Here is an 18,247-nt window from a genome sequence, read left to right as displayed (position 1 = left end):
TATTTGTGTAAAACTGGAATCTGTTATACCTTAGGAAATACCACTCCTACTTCTTCTAAGAACACAGGGATGAATTTCCCTTTTTGGTAAAAGTTCAAGATGATTTTGGAGCTAAGTTTGGTCTACCCTCAAGATGTCGTCCCGTCTCCCTTTCCCTGGAAGTTTGAGCCACATTCCTATCCATCTGTCCGTTGAAAATCACATTCTCCTTGGGTTCATTCATTATGTGCTGATAGAAATTATGTATAACCAAGGCTTCTGAGACCTTAGTGGTTTTCTTAGTGCAAAAAAATTTCCTTTAATATATGGATAACAGTAGTTGAAGTCAATCCTATTTCTACTTTTCTACTGGGTACTCCTAAACAATAATTTCTAGGATTTCTCAAAGCACATTTCCATGTTCTACCAGCATGTCCTCTTGGTCATATGCCAACTCTCCTTGTTCTGCCATATTAAAATTGGCTTCTCCACGCCCTGACACCATTTTGCCCCCACTAGGACATACACCTCTCCCTTACTTCCCTCAAACACACATGAGTTTAGACTGTACACTTAATAAAAGTTAGCAAAGGCTCAAGGATAAGAGAAGCACCACATAAAGAAGTTCATGATTCCTTCAGAAATAGTCACTAAGAGTGAGACAGATTGGGTTTCATTCTGCAGAATATGGGTGCATTTTGTGTCTATTGTTCTCATCACTGGAATTTTAGACAAAATTCTAAGATATGAGTTTAACATCCTATTGTACCACAAACCTTCTATAAGCAAATATTTAAACAAAGAGCCACATATAACTTGCAAGAATAAGTAAGTACAGGTTTAACATGAAAAAAATGATAACTGCTGGGGTTATTTTCTGTGTAAATGCACATTCAATTATTTTTACTCTTGCATTCAGGTTATGCTGTAAGTTAGGCAAAGAAAAAGGTTCTCCTCCTGAGAAGCAGGGAGGAGATGAGAAGCCCCTGTGAAAACCCCCAAGAGCAGTGTTCCCATTTGTCACCCAGGGCAGAAGGCAGAGAGAAGGTCCTTCACAACTACCATGCATTCTGATTAATACAATAGAAGAGGCAAGTTCCCTTCTCTCAAGCATTTTGGGAGTTTGTACCTAGTCATCCATTCATTAACAATCATTGATTGTACTTGGTGGTAGATTTTATACCAGACACTGAGAATCTGGAAATAAGTAAAACAAAGTCCCTTTTGAGACTGGCATCCTTCACTTAGCATAATGATTTTGAGAATCATTCAAGTTGTGTGAAGCAATAGCTGTTCTCTTCTATTACTGAGTAGTATTCCATCTTATGGATGTACCACGGTTTCTTTATCACTTCTTCTTTACTTATTTTTATGCCCCTGATTGATTTCTCTTGTCTAATTGTGTTGGCTAAAACCTCCATTATATTGTTGAATAACAGCAGATGGGCATGCTTTCTTTGTTCCTGGACATGCCTTTAGTGTTAAGTAAGTGAGATACGGCAATACATACGATATGGTATGTATTTGTGTGTGTGTGTGTGTGTGTGTGTGTGTGTGTCTGTGATCATATTAAGGAAGCATCTCCCTATCACTATTTTCTTGAGAGTTTTTATCATGAATGGCTATTGAATTTTGTCAAAGCCTTTTTAAAAATCATCTATGAGAATAATCTTATGATTTCCCTGGAATCTATTAATAAAGCGAATGATACTAGATTTCCAGTTTTGAACGACTTTTTCATTTCATTGTTTTGAGTCCCAGTTGATGATGATGTATCACATTCTTTATATGGTTTTGGAGTCTATTTGCTAATATTTTATTTAGTACTTTTGTATTGTTATTCATGAAACATATCAGTATATAGATTTATTTTTTCATACTTTCATTATCAGGCTTAGGTTATTAATGGCATATTTGTTTTGGAAAGGAAATAAGGACATTTTCTTCATTTTTCAATGCTTTGGAGCAATTTAAAGAGCACTGGAACTATTTGGACTTTGAAGGTTTGGAAGAATTCCCATACAAAACAGTGTGGCCCTGGTGTTTTCTTTGTGGTGTGGCTCCTTGATAGCTCTCTCTAGTTCTTCCATGAAAATCGGTCTATTTAAATTTTCTCTTTCTAATAGAGGCAATTTTGGTAATCTGCATTTACTTAGGAAATTATCCATTTCATGTAGGTTTTCAAATTTCTTTGCAAAGAGCTGTTAAATTTTCAAAATTTCTTGAATTTCAATGGTTATTTCCTCTTGCCATTTTGGAAATTTTATTTGTGCCCTTTTCTCTCTTTTGTTTTTGAATCAGTTAATTAGTACTTTTTCTATTTTAATTTTTTTTTCAAGAAACCAGGATTTTGATTTATTAATTAGGCCTAATGTTTCTTATTCTCTACTACATTAATTTTTCTTTTCCATAGTTGTGCTTTCTTTTGATTTACTTTATTGTACTTTATTGTCTAGTTTTTTTTATGAGCATTTAATTTATTTTCATTCTTTTATTTTTATTGAAAAAGTCTTTAATGCAAAGCATTTTCCTCTGATCACTTCTTTAAATGAAACCTATAACTTCTGATATTCAGTATTTTCATTATTGTGATCTTTAAGAAATTCTAGTCTCCATTTGTATTTTTCTTTTCAGCGAGAGTTGTTCCACAGAGGGTATTTTTTTCTAAAGTAATTTCTGGTTTTATTGCCCTGTGATCAGAAAATGTCGTTTGTAATATTTTGACTTTATGGAACTCTGATGGTTGCTAATGTTTATTATTATGATCAATTTTTGTGAATATTCCATGTGTGTCTGCAAAACAGTATTCTCTGTTATTATTGCAAAGAGAGCGCATTTTCTGTATATCCAGGAAATCTACTTTCTTCATTATGTTGTTTCATTCTTCTATCTCCTTACCTATTTTTTTGTCTATTTTGTTTGTCTTGTACTGAAAATGGTGCATTAAGGTCTCCTACTATTGGGGTATTTTAATCTGTAGCACCTTGCATTTCCTGTAGTTTTTACTTTATAAACATGCTTACTGTGTTATGTGGCATATAGCATTATATCTCTGATATAGAATTTGTCAGAAAGGACAATGGGATGGGCAAATTTTAATTCTATTTTTAATTCCTCTTGAGGTAATAGCTGCTTTTGTAGGAAAAATAATTCAAACAAGCTTGCGGAAATGAATCCTCTAAGACTTTAAGCAAATTACTCCTTGTGGAACAACTTCAGATTCACTGGAAACAGCCTACATGGCAAAATTAAACATAGGCTACATTTGGAATATAAAAAGAAAATGTACATTTTTAATTTTTTAAAACCTTTCCTAGCTCCCATCCATTACTTGTAGGAAAAAAAAGTATAACTAAGTGTTTAATCTTTTTTAAACCAGTCCAATCGGATCTGTGAAGGAGTCCCCTTAGGTGGTGTCCAGTCTTTCTATTTAGGTGACTTAGAGAGCCATCCGCCAACCATCGTGGTTCTCTCCCTCAGTGGGATGAATGCTTTATGTGACATTGTAGTTTATGGAGAAAGATGGGGTCCCCAGACCTCAACTTCTGTCTCTCTGCTTGGGTGGTGTTCCTTGCCTATCATGTCTCTGAAGTGCTGCTGGCCCCAAAAAGGAAGGCTGCAAGCTGGTGTGACCCGGAGTGAATTTCTCAGTCCAGGCAGTACCCCCTGGGATACTCGTTGGCTGACTTGACCACAGCTTGGCTCTGCTGGTCTAAAATGCTCCGTGGCTTCTGTGACAATGACTCTCATTCTGTCCTGGAATATCCGCCTGAAGTGTGTCTGGCTGCACGTCAGAGAAACTTCACTGAAGCGGCTTAACAAACAAAAAGGTTCAATTTTGATACAGCAAGAAGTGTACAGTGGTAAGTCCAGAGCTGATGTAACTATCCAAAGAACTTGATTTTTTCCTCCCTACCTGTTCCACCATTCTTTGCAAGTATCTTCTGTCCTCAGAGTGGCAAGATGGCTACTTCACCTTCAGCATCATGTCTGAATCACAAACGGAAAGAAAATAGAAACAATAAGGGAGACAGAATGGCATTTCTATTACAAAAGCAAAGCCAACCCAGAAATCCCCACACGACTTCTGCTTGTATCTCATGGTCCTATGGTTAACCCGGCTGCAAGAAACATTGTGCAGTTTGGTACTTCACTTGGGCACATTGCTTTTATAAGCAAGACTGCAGTTTTGTTAGGAAGGAGGAAGGTGAAAATGGCTAATAAGCAGGTGACTGGCAGCACGTGCTGTGTGCAGCCTGGGTGAATCTGCTCCACCGCTCACTCCAAAGCCTCCTCACTCTGACCCTGTGGAGATTCCTTAGACAATCGTCTAAGATTCATATAATATATGAATCTTATGTATTAAATATAACTTTAATAAATATAACATGAAATTCATATAACTTTCATATAATTCTCAACTCCTGTTCATTCTACACATGAACCAAGGAAAGGACAGGAAAATAAAACCTCAGTGCTTGAGTCTGGTTCCAAAAATGACAAAAAAGTTTATAAAAGACTTCACTATTCTACAGATAAACTATTAAAAATCAAATACTGGAGAGCAACCCAAATCCGATAGAAACTAAAGGGTCCCCATCCTTGAAATAAGAACTATTTAAGGTGACATCCATATTTAAAAGCCTTTTTCCCTGAGGGCACTCCCCAGACTACAGATCAAGAAGTGACTAGAACTCCATTATCTGATATACTTGTGTCCTAAACCTGGAGAGACACAATTTGGGACACATGTGATTACTCTTCTGCCTTCTTTTCTCTTCCCTTTTCCCTGTAAGAGGAGGGGTTTCCCATCTCTTCTTATCTGGACTTCTACTGTATAAAATGTTATTGCCTAGACAAATGAAATCTGGACCTTGTTATGCAAGTCGAGTAAGTGATAGAATATAGACAATCCGCTTTAAAGAAAATACCCAGGTCTAAAGGCTGTCATCTTTTGACAAAATCCTGTCGATGGTTTTTTAATAGTAGAAACGGAGTATTCAGGTGTCCCCTCTGTCTTCTGGGAAGCGCTAGCGTGCATCAGAGCTACCTGGAAGGCTTGTTTAAATACACAATTTCTGATTCAGTTCTTGTGGGTTCTGAATTTCTAACAAGTTCTCAGGAGTTGCGGGTTCTGCTGCTCTGGGACCACACTTTGAGAGTGACCACACTGGAGCCAATATTCTGTGTTTAAAAAGGAAAAATTGCTTCAATAATGTTCAAGGCATTTCCCAGTGTTACCAGCTATATCCAGGGTGCCAAAGGCCCCTCACCCCTCCAGGACTCCAAAGGAAAAGTCTACAAACAAGTCTCGGATTGCCTAGTAAAGGTGAAGTGGAGACCATAGCAGGGACCAGAGGCCAAAGTGAGGGGTCTTGATTATTCTCTCTGAATGGAAGGGACCTAGTTGCATATATGGGGCCACTTGACAATCAAAGAGTCACAATCTGAGAAGATAAAACCCAAGAGTCAGACTCAGCTGAACCTGCCAAAAAGAGAACTTCTTTGGTCTGCCTGTAAGAATGAAACAAGGAACCAAAGTGCTGGTCATATCTGGTCACCAACGGTCAAAAGGGACAGAAGACAGTCTGTTTCCTGTTTTTCAACAGTAAAAAGAATAGTAGGAAGTGGGCTGATGGATGTCAGGCTCTCCTAAGATCCTCACATTCTGAAAAAGTCAACCTCTCTGCCTTTTTCAAGGAGATAATTTGTGAAGTGTCACTTCAAAGCTTCTCCTTCCTGCATATGGAGGGGTAAGCACTTCCACTTTCCAAAGGGAAGACAGTCAGCTTGCTGCTGATTGCTGCTGGTGGGACCCCCAATCCTGTGACTTTCAAAATCTCCAGTAAAGAAGCTAAAGCCTACAAAACGCTTCATATATCTTGTTATTATGGAAGCCAGCTAAAGAACTGAATATTTTTTCCCCATTATAATTGAACAACATTTATTTGATAAAACTGGGCTTTATAATACATTTCCCAATTACAAAACACTTTTAGCTAAGTTCTTATATTGTAAAAAAAAAAATTATTTATTTTTTTAATTTAAAAAACTGTTAGTAAAATTACATAGATTTCAGGTGTACAATTCTGTATTACATCATCTATAAATCCCATTATGTGTTCACCACCCAGAGTCAGTTCTCCTTCCAACACCAAGAACTGAATTTCAAGTCTTCATGAAATGGGGTAAAATAGAGGACAGTGGCACATGACTGAAAGCAGAGGGAAGCATGAGGAAGCGAGCTCAGAAAGTTCCCCAAAAGAGCAAGAAAGATTTTGGATTCTCTATGTAGTGGAAATGTAGCCTGAGCGAAGTTGCAGCAAATCTCCAAGGAGTAGGGTGAAAAGATATTTAGTGAGTGCCTCATGTACACCAGGAACTTGGGAAAAAAATGGAGAAACTCGCTGCCACCCACTATGACGGCAGTATACATTAGTACACTGAGATGACAAGTATGTAAAATACAAGATAATGAATTAATACTTTGTCCTGGGCATACCCAGCACCAAATAGGTGTGAGTCCTTGTTTGTTATTTTGGATGAGATCAAAATGTTTCCAAAAGAAAGTCAGATAAAAGGTGAACCCTTACACATGAATTATTCAGCTGTGCTAAATCCTCTCTTGTAAACGTGACACCATTGATTGTACCTCTGTGTTCTCTGCATCACAGGGAAGGAGGCTGGAACGACGTTCCTTATTATCCCTTTCTGGATAGGTCCAGGTTGGAGTCTATAGATGAGAGGCACTCCCGCGAGATTTGGAATATGGATGAGAAGGAGTACCATTGTAGTCTGGCAGCTATTGCAAACACACAGCAGTTGTATTTCACCTCATGGCTCCTGAAAATCACCATCCTACTTTTAATACCTACATGACTTCAATTTTCCTAATCAAATACTCTGTATAAGTGGAGGGAGATGAAATGTTTCTGGAAACAATAGAGACAAAATAAAGGTGGGATCCAGAAGTGAAGAAGACATGGTCCAGTGATTCTGGGGCATAGAGCATGAGAATGAGACTGGAGTCTAATGCAGGTGCTTCCATTATGGAGGATTTGTGCCAAACATTTATTAAAATTTTCATCTGACAGCTTCAAAAGATTTGAAAATATCTATACCATTAATCTGAATTTTTTTCCTTGAGCTTACGGTATCTCTTCATAGATTTAAGAATAGAATCCTTTAAGACTTAAGTATTATTTAGGCAGTGACTTTTATTACACTTCTCATGTAGCGCTAAAGAAAAATACAATTTTTCAGATTTTAAATCAATCTTTGGTGTTATTAAAAAAGGTCTTGTCTTCAATGGGCAATTGTTTGGTGCCTTTAGGGAAGGCAGTTCATGTTTTATATACTTTAAAAATTTTTATCCTTTTCTTAAAATTTTCCGACAAAACTTTCCATAACCAAAGTAATAATCTCTTTTACCATCTCTCCATCTAAAAGTATTTTTCTTGTTTTTGTGCAATTTAATCCAAGCGGTTTAATAGCTGGCTCAACTTACAAGTTCAGATCCTGTTAAAAATGGTTTAGGGTTTTTTGGTTATTTTGGACATTTTACTTATTGGACATTTTACTTATATTATTGGACATTTACTTCTGGCTCCAGTTCCTAGCTTTGCCAATTCTGTTTTTGATTGTTGAGAGGAAATGTCTCATCAAATTCCCTATCTCTTTGTTGAAAATGTCTCTAACAGTTTTTCGTTGTTGTTTTGTTTTGTTGCACTGCAGCAAATTGCAATTGCTGTTTGTCATGCATTTTGTAACTAAGCCTCTTCCAGTCTCCCTTTCCCTTTCCCGTGCCAGTGACAATACTCATTTAGTCATCTCCATTCCTTCTATATATAAAAGGATCTATATCACACCTTCATTTTAAAGTTGAAAACGTGTCCATACTTGTTTTTGAAACTAAAAATTATTTACATATGAAATAATAATCAATACTTACATGTAATTGCCAACTACAATGTAGGTAGGTATCACCGTAACTCAGGCTGTCTACAGAAACCATTCAAATAAAAGTATTACATCAGTGTGTAAAAAAGATTATTCAAAAGCATCCATCTATTGGCATTGACTAGATCCATGACGTGTTTAGGTGTAATACTAGAAACAAGGCATGTGGATGACACTTGAATTGCAATACAGCAGTACTATGGGACACAGCAGTTAGAGGGAAATATATTTCTATCAAAACAACAAAACTGTGCTTCATGGTAAAATATTTTACACTGCTTCCGTTTTAAAATTTAAATTCAAACTAGATCATGTTTAAAATGAGATAAAATTTAAATTTTTAATTAGATAAAATTTAGAATTCAGTTTCTCAGCTACACCAGCTACATTTCAAGGGCTAGCCACTTGTGGGTAGTGGCTTCCATATTGGATAAGGCAATTTCTAGAAAATACTCAACTATTTGGACACACTTCTAAATAATCCATGAGTGAAAAAAAAGACATCGCAAAGAATATAGAAAATATTTTAAACTGAATGATAGTGAAAACAGAATATACAAAAATTTATGAGATATAGATAGACATGCATGGAGGGAAATTTTATAGCTTTCGATTGTTTTGTTAGAAAAGAAGAATTTTTAATAGTTTACAGGATCTTGTAGATAACATGCTGGTAGAGACTATTGATATTGTCTTCTTTTGAAGATTACTGAGTTTGTTCATAATTTAAGTGGGCACTTATTAATAAATTATGGGCAGATCATTTTGATCTTGGGAAGGCTTGGTTTTAGACATTATTTATAAGGGACAACTCCAATTTTGCTCTTCCTTTAGGCAAATCCCTTTGTCCTGATGTGGTTTTTACTCCTAAAGTATGACCCTTTTTGTATTTCAGTGGAATACCTGTTGGACTGGAGCCTCAAATTCTATCTTTATTGCTATGGTCAACTGCTGACTTCATTGACGAGCTCTTCCAACCTTCCAGAACAATTTTCCCTGGACCCTTTGGAGATTAAAGTGCCTGGGTCAGCTAAAGATGTGAGGTGAGCTTATATGCAGAATTTCTAATGCCCCCACTCCCTCTGCAGCTCTGTTCTTTTTGGGAGTCCCCCATCAATTTCTGCCTGCTCTGGCTGCCTGCAAACTCCATCCTCTTTCTCTCGGGTCACTGTAAATGTCTGCCTGAGTCCTACTACTGTGTCAGCAGGACAGGCAGTGCTTTCAGGGGAAAACCACATACGTGTGGTGGTAGTGTGGTCCCCTCATCTTGACCCTTAACTAAAGGGTCGAGTCTCCTATAGTGTCTGTTTGTATTTGGTCACTTCCCAGTGCCATCATATAGTTGTTTTAAAATTATTATTATTGTTGTTGTTGTTATTATTATTATGTATTTTCTACATAGTTTATCAATGTTATTCCAGAAGAATTGGGAGCTGGAAAACTTCCCTGAGATTTTTCAGCAGCTGCTTTGACCCACCAAGGAGCAAACAATCTCGGACTCCTTTGGGCTCTTCAAATTGCCCAATCCCTCTTATTCATGTTTTACTCCAGTGTTGAGATAGTTTTCAAAATGAACACATTCTGAAGTTCACTATTTTCTCAGCTTTGGCCAAGACAACCCTCTCTCCCCACCCCGCCCCCTCCCACACCACATCTTTCTTACTGATTCACAGACTGTGGAGTTTCCAGAACACACCCACATGTGCCATCCCTATTCTCTGAGCCAGAGGGAGTGACGGCACCGTGACAACATCTATCCATCATCCTGAAATGTTGTGGGAGGCACCCTCTCTGATTTTTAGTAATCAAGGAGAGAAAACATCATATATAATTAAGAATAATTCCTGGTAGAATTTTTAATGAATGACATATTTTGAGTGACTTGCCGTTTAGAATCACGGAATGAGTGTCATTTGGTGAAATGCTTGTATTTTTCTATTATGAAATTAATTAAGCTAACAGTTAAATCAACACTTAAAGAAATGTATTGTTATCCCAATGGAAATGCAAATGATGTTAACTTTTATTCAATAGCTCTGAAGTTGTGAGTCTGTTCACTTAGAAACAACATGACCTTGAGTCACATATCCTTGAAGTATCTACCAATTTTCCCAGACTTAATACGTAAATGTAAGATGATTCCAACTGGAATACCAGTAAGGCTTTGCTGAAAATTAAACAAGCGATTTTACTTTTCACACAGAAGAATAAATGCCTGAGAATAACAAAGGAAATATACAAGTGAAGAAATCAAAGCCACTATAATCAAATCAATATTTTATTCATATAGAAGAACAGAAGACAGGAACAGAATTAAAAATCCTGACATGGATCTTAGGGAGTATGAAAATTTAAGAGACGACAAATACTGTATTTCAGCAGGAAATGGATCGCTCATTGAATAAATGGTCCTGGCACCAAGGCTATCTTAAGTATACACCAAAATAAGTTTCTGTTCTACCTTGGGACACTTTTCTGAATCTTTTAGCAAAAGAAATGCTCCATCGTTCTTGGGAGTCCACCATGTCTATCAAGGTCCTGACAGGGCGTCTGATAGAAGATTCTGGCAGGCGGATGAGCCTCCAGACAGACCTGAGGCTGCATCTCGAATTTCTGATTGTCCCCCAGCACTGTTACCCCCAGTCTCACTTCCCACCCTGGAGTGGGAAGGTAGTAGAGATCCTCTGCCGCACAGTTTGAAGAAAGGAAAAGAGGGGTCTATCAGGAGGTAGTCCTCCACTCCGCCCCCGTTCCCTCCTATCCTGTTTCCATCAGTTGATCAGACTCCCCAAGGAGCATCTTGAACCTCAGAGAAGCTGAGGTGCATCTGAAGCATGTCAGTCTCTTTGTGAGGTTCGATGGCACCCGTTAGAGGCCACAGCCAGACCAACATCCTGCTGTCTTCCGGTCCTCTTCCATCTCACTTCCTAGGAATCCTGTCTGTAGGAGCAGTGCTCCAGAAAGCCACCCACGCAAAGCAGTTCTCCCACCAACCAGGCAGCTGCTCCAGACAATGTTTGAGTCATTCCACTGCTACCTTTGCAGGGTCCCTTTCTTCTCTGCCTCCCTCCATTCTACACCCCCACATACCTTGTTGGGGGACCCATTTACACACCCAGACACTCACCCCATCCACGTTTTCTTCCCACTATCAAGTGAGAAAGGAAAAGGTTGAAGGTCAGGCTGAGACAGGGTTGAAAATCACCTTTGTTTTCTAACACAAAGGAGGACATGATGAAGTGGAAATAATGGCATGACCTCCCTAACCTAAGTCCGCAGTAGGGAAGTGCCCCTCTCTGCACAAGTCCCCTTGGCACCTCCTGGGGCCTCCACGTCCTACAGCCAGGTCTAGGGTCTGCCTTCCTGACCAGGCCTGGCTTCTTCGATATCCCCACCCAACTTTGCCAATGATCGCCACCAGGAAGTTCCCATGGAGCTCATTTGTTTGGATCCGATGGCCTCTTTCAGGGCTGAATAAAAGGGCTTCTCCTTCTGCCCCTTCCCTGTGTCTACTGGCCTTCTCCTCCCCAGCCCAGCAGCTGTCCCTCCCCGCATATCACAGAGCCATTGTTATGTCCTGACCTACCACACACAACAAGAACCTTAAAAGTCATTATGTCTGCCCCCTTTACAGGCCAGGACATGGCCCAAGAGATGTAAAGTCGCCTGGTCATTGTCCCACTGATTTGCTCTCATCGCTCAAGGAGAGAGTCCAGTTGACCAGGATGCTGTGAGGGTCCTGGAAGAATGAGGCACAGGCCTGCCCTCAGGAAGCTTTGGTTCTCTCAGGGTAAAGACAAGAACGTCAAGAAATTCAGTGCCAATGGATGTGAGGTTCCACCTGAGAAGAGCGTGTGGACGGGGGCAGAGGACGGAGCGCTCATGTCTTCTGGATGATTTGATGAAGGAGCTGGATGTGAGCTGGGAACTCTGGAACCCACATCCCCTCACCACACCCGACATTGACCTGGAGACTAGGCTGGTCAGCGACGCGTGGGATGAAGAGGGCAAGTGATGGCCTGGAAGCTGGACATGGGGGCTGACGTGAAATAGTTGTGTATCATCAGTAGAGCCCAGGTTGTGCTCCAACAGCTGCATGTCTTCTTCAGGAGAGGTTTGTTACTTTCCTCACATTTCTTCTGGAATTGGCACAGGTCCTCCATCCAGGACACCTCGCTGAGCACTTTCTCAGAGCATAGTTCCTGGGTTATTTGCCTTCCCTTCGCTTCTCTGAGCAGAATGTTTTGCTGGAAGTATTGGTAAACCTTGTTGCTATAAAAATGGCCTTCATTTTCCCACAGGATTCCCTCGATGTTCTCCATGAGCTTCTCCAGCTGGGCCTCCTGCTCCACCTCCTCTGCCTTGTTGTTGAAGCCACAGTGGCGATGCGCACACATCATGTCCAGCTCAGCAAGTTCTTGGTTGTCAGTCTCACTCATATACTCATCCAGAGAGCCACCGTCCAGGTCTTCCTTCCGGGTGAACACCAGGATGGTGTAGGCCAGGATGTCCGTTCCGAAGACCTCCTGGAGGCGCCTGACCACGTCCTGGTCCTCCTTTGTGAACCGGCCCAGCTGTGTCACCAGGAGCACAGCATGCGGCCCTGGGGAGGAGATGACAATGGCAGTACAGATGTCCTGGACTGCCACTTCCGGAGGAGCCGAAGGGGACAAAATATCAGGGGTGTCGATCACCTCAAGTTCCTTCCCAGACCATTCTCGTCTCTCTTTCTGGAAGGCTTTGGTCACAGGTGTAGCACTGAGTTTAGACTCAAACACTTCCCTGCCAAGGATGCTGTTTCCTGTTGCACTTTTCCCACTTCCAGTTTTCCCCACCAGCATCAGCCTCAGTGTCTTTGGGGTCTGTTCCTTCTCCCTTAGACCTAGAATCATCAAGAGAAAGCAGAGAGGTTGGGATTAGAGCCCGTCCACCCCATTTAGGCCCATCAGAGTCCTCGGCCTTGGGGATGCTCCCTGGCCTCGGGGACACATGTCCTGGGTGGAGAGACAGAGGCCAGCATCTGCACCTGAGACCTACGTTGGGCTCACATTCTTCTTCTTCTTTTTTTTTTTTTTGTAGCTTTATTTTTTGTGTGTGGTAAACATATACATAGCATAAAACTTGCTGTTTTAACTACTTTTAGGTGTGCAATTCAGTGGCTGAATTGTACTCAATTCACACTGTTGTGTGGTCATCACTATTATGCATCTCAAAATTTTTTTTCATCATCCCCAACTGATACTCTGTCCCCATGAAACAATAACTCCTCACTCTCCCCACCCTCAGCCCCTGGTAATTACTCTTCTACTTTCTGTCTATTGTGCTATTCAAGGGACCTCCGATAAGAAGAATCCTGCAATATTTGACCTTTTGTGTCTGGTTTATTTCACTTGGCATAGTGTTTTCAAGGTTCATCCATGCTGCTGGCATGTATCAGAATTTCCTTCTTTTTCGAGGCTGAATAATATTCCGTTGGATGGATGGACCACAGGTTGTTTATCCATATGTATGGACACCTTTTTGCTATTGTGATTAATGCTGCTCTGAATACCGGTGTACAGATGCCTGTTTGAGTCCCTGCTTTCAATTCTTTGGGGTATATACTCAGAAGTAGAATTGCTGGACACTGTGGTAGAAAACCTCATTTTGTTTAGGTTTTGAAACTTCTTCTCAGGGTCACCTGTTCTCACCCAGTTGGGAATCAGCCCATCGTGAATATGGGCCCCTGAGCTTCCCCAGGTGTCCCTGAGTGGTGAAGACAGAAGGGTGCGGGCTCCATGTCTACATCTTATCCCCGACGTGACTGACCACACCGACTCCTTCAGCTTTTCCAACGGTGACTGTTGGGTGTGTGGGACCTTTCAGCCAGGCCCCAGGTTCCACAGCACAGAGGCACAGTGGGGTCGTGTTCTTAAGCTACATTTTTGAAGTTTGGGCTGAACATTCTCACCCAGCCAAATATCAGAACCATCCGCTGAGAGAAGACTTGGAGATGTCAACCTAATGTTGAGAAACCAATGTCAAGATTTTTGGAAATGGCTGGGCCTGAAGGGCAGGAAGAGAATTCCTTCTCCTGGCCTTTCAGGTGTCAGACCCAGAGCACCTAGAGAAGTGCCAGGTGACGGCTGGTTTCCAAGTCGGTCCTCATTGAAGACATTGATGTGTCTCAACAACAGATCCCTAAGCCTCCTAACGGCAGGATTGGCACGCTTGGCCGGCTGGCCCACCAAGCTCTTCTGACTGATGACATTGGCTCCCTCCAGCTTCCCCCAGGTGGCCTGAAAGAATGACTGAATGCACGGGAGTTTCAAACAAGCATGGAAGGTGGGCCGTTCATCCTTGCCCTCCCAGCCAATCCGAAATTGGGCGAAGACAGTATCTCCATCTGGAGCCAGGACACACCCCTGGACTCTCAAGCCAGATACATCATTTGAGCTTTGGAGAGGACTTTTAAAGTAATATTTAACGCTGATTGCTATGAGAAAGGGTAAATCAGGTGTCAGCACTTGTATTGGTAATTTTCCTACACAGTTTGTTAGTATGGCTTTCTCCCAATGGCTTGGGCCCTTGCAGTACATTTAGGAAAAAAAATTTGTGTTAAAATACATAATGAATCACAATTCATTCTGGCCAAGAAAATGGATGGATTTCAGCATCCCTAAATTCTGCTTCTCCAGGTTGGATGACTAATTGAGCCCATGACAATTAAGCGCCTGACCCTGAAGAAACAGTTTCTCGGGGAGAGAACCACTTGAGAAGGCCCAGCCCAGTTCTGAGGCAGTGGCTGAGCACATGCTGCTTGTCCACATGGTGTTTTGATGACAATGAGTGCTCCCATATCTGAACCAGCCAAGCGCCCACATAGGTGGCTTCCATAGCCACATTTGGTGGCTTCCAAGCCTCCACCAAAGCAAGTCGTCACACCCACCTTCTGAGAAGGCAAGTGCAAACCCTTCCCTTGGGACTGGCACAGAGATAGTAAAGGGGTGACTGGTGCTATCTCCCTCCTTTCTCCCTATGCCTGTCGGAGGCCTCTCCCTCTTCTTTGGTGGGGGTAAAGAAAGGCCACAGCCAAAGGCCATCCCATGGGCCTTGGACTGGGTTGAACTCTGCTGCTTCTCCAAGTGCACCCCGTACACATCAAACATGCCCGTCCGCACCGCTCTCAAGTTCACTTATGCTAGAAAGTCATTTTACCTCCCGACATGTCTGGTTCAGGATGCTGGGACATCGCTTCTGTGGGATTGTCCTCGCGATGTTCATAGTCTTTTTCCTCCATCTAGACAAAATAATAATATGTCTTACTGATTTTTCAACCGAATTTTAAGAAGCACCTGACTTTGCCTTTCTCTTATCAGAAAAATATTTTTTGCATTAGTTTGGGGGGAGGAGTGAACTCAGCGAGGAGAGGGGAGAAAGGTTTGAGACATTCTCTCTCTCTCTCTCTCCCCCCTCTGTGGTCTGCATCGTGAGTGTAAGAGATTTCATGGAGAAGTTGCAGTTGGCCTGCAGCCTGAGGGATGGGTGGCATTTAGATGGACAGAGTGTCCGGGAGCTGCCCTGTGAGGGGGACCAAGGGGCAGGGAGGCAGAAGCAGGTCTGACACTGTGTCCTGAGGGCAGTGGGAAGATTTGTGGACAGAGTGTGCTGGAGGGCATAAGCAGGAAGCTGGGGCTGACTGGGGAGGGGGGCGGAGGGGGGGTGTGTCTAGGTGCCAGAAAGAGCAGTCTGGGATTGAGCTCCGAGGAAGTCTTGGCAGTGAGGATGGCAGATGGCCGAGTGGTAGGTGGCTGGGTGCTGTGCTGAGGAGGCTGACAGCCTCGGCCCAGGGACTTCGTGGGGTGGGGGACAGATTGCTGGGAGCCAGGAGACTTCCGTGCTCATCTCCATGACCATCAGTTAGGATGGTCACCCTGCCTGGGCCTCAGTGTCCCCAGAAGTGTGAATGCTGGGCCTGAACTAGGTGTTCCTGGGGTCTCTTCCCTTACAAGATTCCAACACATTTTGTGACACTTTCTAGAGCAACTCCTAGTCCTCTTTGCAATGAGGGCCATGTCACTCTAACCAGGATCTCTCGTCATCTTTCTTCAACCCACACTGCCTCACGGACGAACATAGTTCCTATTTTAGGAGCCCATCCTGTTAGATCTGCTCCATATTTTCTGTGGGATTAGGGAGGAAACTGCATAGCCCATGACTGTTTTCCAGAACACGTAGACACTCGGAGACTTCACCGTCAGAGACTGTCTCCAGATGAAGGCTCCGAGGCCTCCATAGGTCATGCCCTGAACAGTGCCTTGTACCTTTGCCACACGTCACAGCTTTTGTCTCTAATATAGAACACAGAGCAGATAAATCCCTGTTATGTTTCTCAAGAAGAAAGTGAAACTCACGGAAGCATAACATAAGCATAACCCCCCAAGATTAAGCAGTGAGTTTGAGGCAGGGCACAAAGGGTACAAAGTTCTACTGATGTTTTACTCACAGATCTTTCTATTATACCACACACACACATACACACAACACACACACATACACACAAACATAACACACATACAAGATGACATACACTCACAAACAACACACACACACTCACAAACATACAAATACACATACATATACAACACACATACACACAATCATAATACACACACACCACACATGTACACATATACACACACATACAAACATACACACAAACATAATACACACACCCAAAACACACACAGACACACTCACCCACACTCAGACTTACCACCTTGCTGGTCAGTGGACGAGAGGAAATAGCACGTCTCCTGACTCCAAGTCCCTTGTGCTCTTGAGAATTCTTTGTTTCTCCTTCTTGGCTGACACAGTGTAGGCTTCTGGGAACACTGAATGGAGGAGGCAGAGGAAAGCATGCAACCCAGAGAAGACAGTGCTTATATTTTTCAGTAAAACACAATCACAAGCTAAGCTCAAGAACTGCTCTGGGAAGAGCAGCCATCAGCTGTGAGATGGAGAAACAGGAAGTAGGTAGAAACACTCAGGGTTAGGACTTCCGGACTGTGAAAAACCGTGCTGTTTGCATTTGTCTGCAGCCTTGGTAACATAAACAAGAACACGAGACTGTTATTTTATCCTGAACTAGGATAACTAGAACTCAGTGACTTAAAAAATAGATAACAGATCCTTCAGAAAATTTTGTGTCAGGGGAATGATTTTTTACTGATCTTTTCTGAGAATGGCCTGATCCTATGCCTTCACTATCGTGACAGACATTCATTGTCTCTTTTCTTTCTCTAACCCTTCCTTCCTTTAAACATTAATATTTTCTCTCAAGACAGGCCTTTTGACTTGAACTGAAGCATGGCTCTTCCCGAGGCTTGAGTTTCATGTCTTCAGATTGGAACTTCACCACCGGCTCTCCTGGGTCTGGTTTGCTGGACTATAGATCTTGGGACTGTCAGCTCCCCAATCACATGAGCCAATTCCTTATAATAAATCATGTGAGTCAATTCTTAAAATAAATATTTCTTATAGAAATCCTGTGTCTGACAATTCCAAGATCTGTGTCATATCTGAGTGGATGTAATATTTGCTTGTGTCTTCAGACTGTTTTTTCTCACCTGTTAGCATTTCTTGTAATGTTATTGAAAGCTGGACATGCTGTACAAGGTCTGACAATTAAGTTTGCAAAGTCGTCCTAGAAAAAGTGCTACATACCTCATTGCTGAATATCACTACGGTCACCTTTGAAGTCCTCCCCTTGGGAAGCTATGCACCGATGCCAGCACCTAGTCCACCCTTCAAAGCAATTTTGGAACTCTTTTTCTGTAATGGCCATCAGAGCTGTCCTTGTATTACCCTTGATGTCCTGAATGTCATCAAAATGTCCTTCCTTTTAATATTTTCTTTATCTTCAGGTTAAGAAAGACATCACTGGAGGCCAGATCAGGAAAGCAGGGAGGGTGTTCTAATACAGTTATTTGTTTACTGGCTAAAAACTCCCTCAAAGACAGTGCTGTGTGAGCTGGTGCATTGTCGTGATGCAAGAGCCATGAATCGTTGGCGAAAAGTTCAGGTTGTCTAACTTTTTCACGCAGCCTTTTCAGCACTTCCAAATAGTAACTTGGTTAACTGTTTGTCCAGTTGGTACAAATTAATAATGAATAATCCTCTGGTATCAAAAAAGGTTAGCGACATCGTTGCAACAAGTTCACGAACTTAATCGTGCAACCTCGTATTGTTTATTAGGAACTGAGGTAAACAGGCCTCCAGTGTTTCGTCTCACCTGTTGTCTGTGGGTTTCCCTAAGGACCCTTCTTCA

The 18,247-nt window shown here is 41.8% G+C and overlaps 1 protein-coding gene across 1 annotated transcript; it reads right to left on the bottom strand.

Moving 5' to 3' along the window:
* Window positions 1-10,198: 10,198 nt before the first annotated feature.
* Window positions 10,199-16,939, bottom strand: GIMAP6 (GTPase, IMAP family member 6). The gene is made up of 3 exons (XM_033099226.1): window positions 16,694-16,939; window positions 15,136-15,217; window positions 10,199-12,820 (listed from the first exon to the last, which is right to left on the bottom strand). The coding sequence occupies exons 2-3, from the start codon at window positions 15,215-15,217 to the stop codon at window positions 11,922-11,924; spliced, it is 981 nt and encodes a 326-aa protein (XP_032955117.1). The 5' UTR covers window positions 16,694-16,939; the 3' UTR covers window positions 10,199-11,921.
* Between the last annotated feature and the right edge of the window lie 1,308 nt (window positions 16,940-18,247).

The sequence above is a fragment of the Rhinolophus ferrumequinum genome, chromosome 26, assembly GCF_004115265.2.
Source record: "Rhinolophus ferrumequinum isolate MPI-CBG mRhiFer1 chromosome 26, mRhiFer1_v1.p, whole genome shotgun sequence".
Lineage (NCBI taxonomy): Eukaryota > Metazoa > Chordata > Mammalia > Chiroptera > Rhinolophidae > Rhinolophus > Rhinolophus ferrumequinum.
This window is presented reverse-complemented; position numbering and strand designations above follow the sequence as displayed.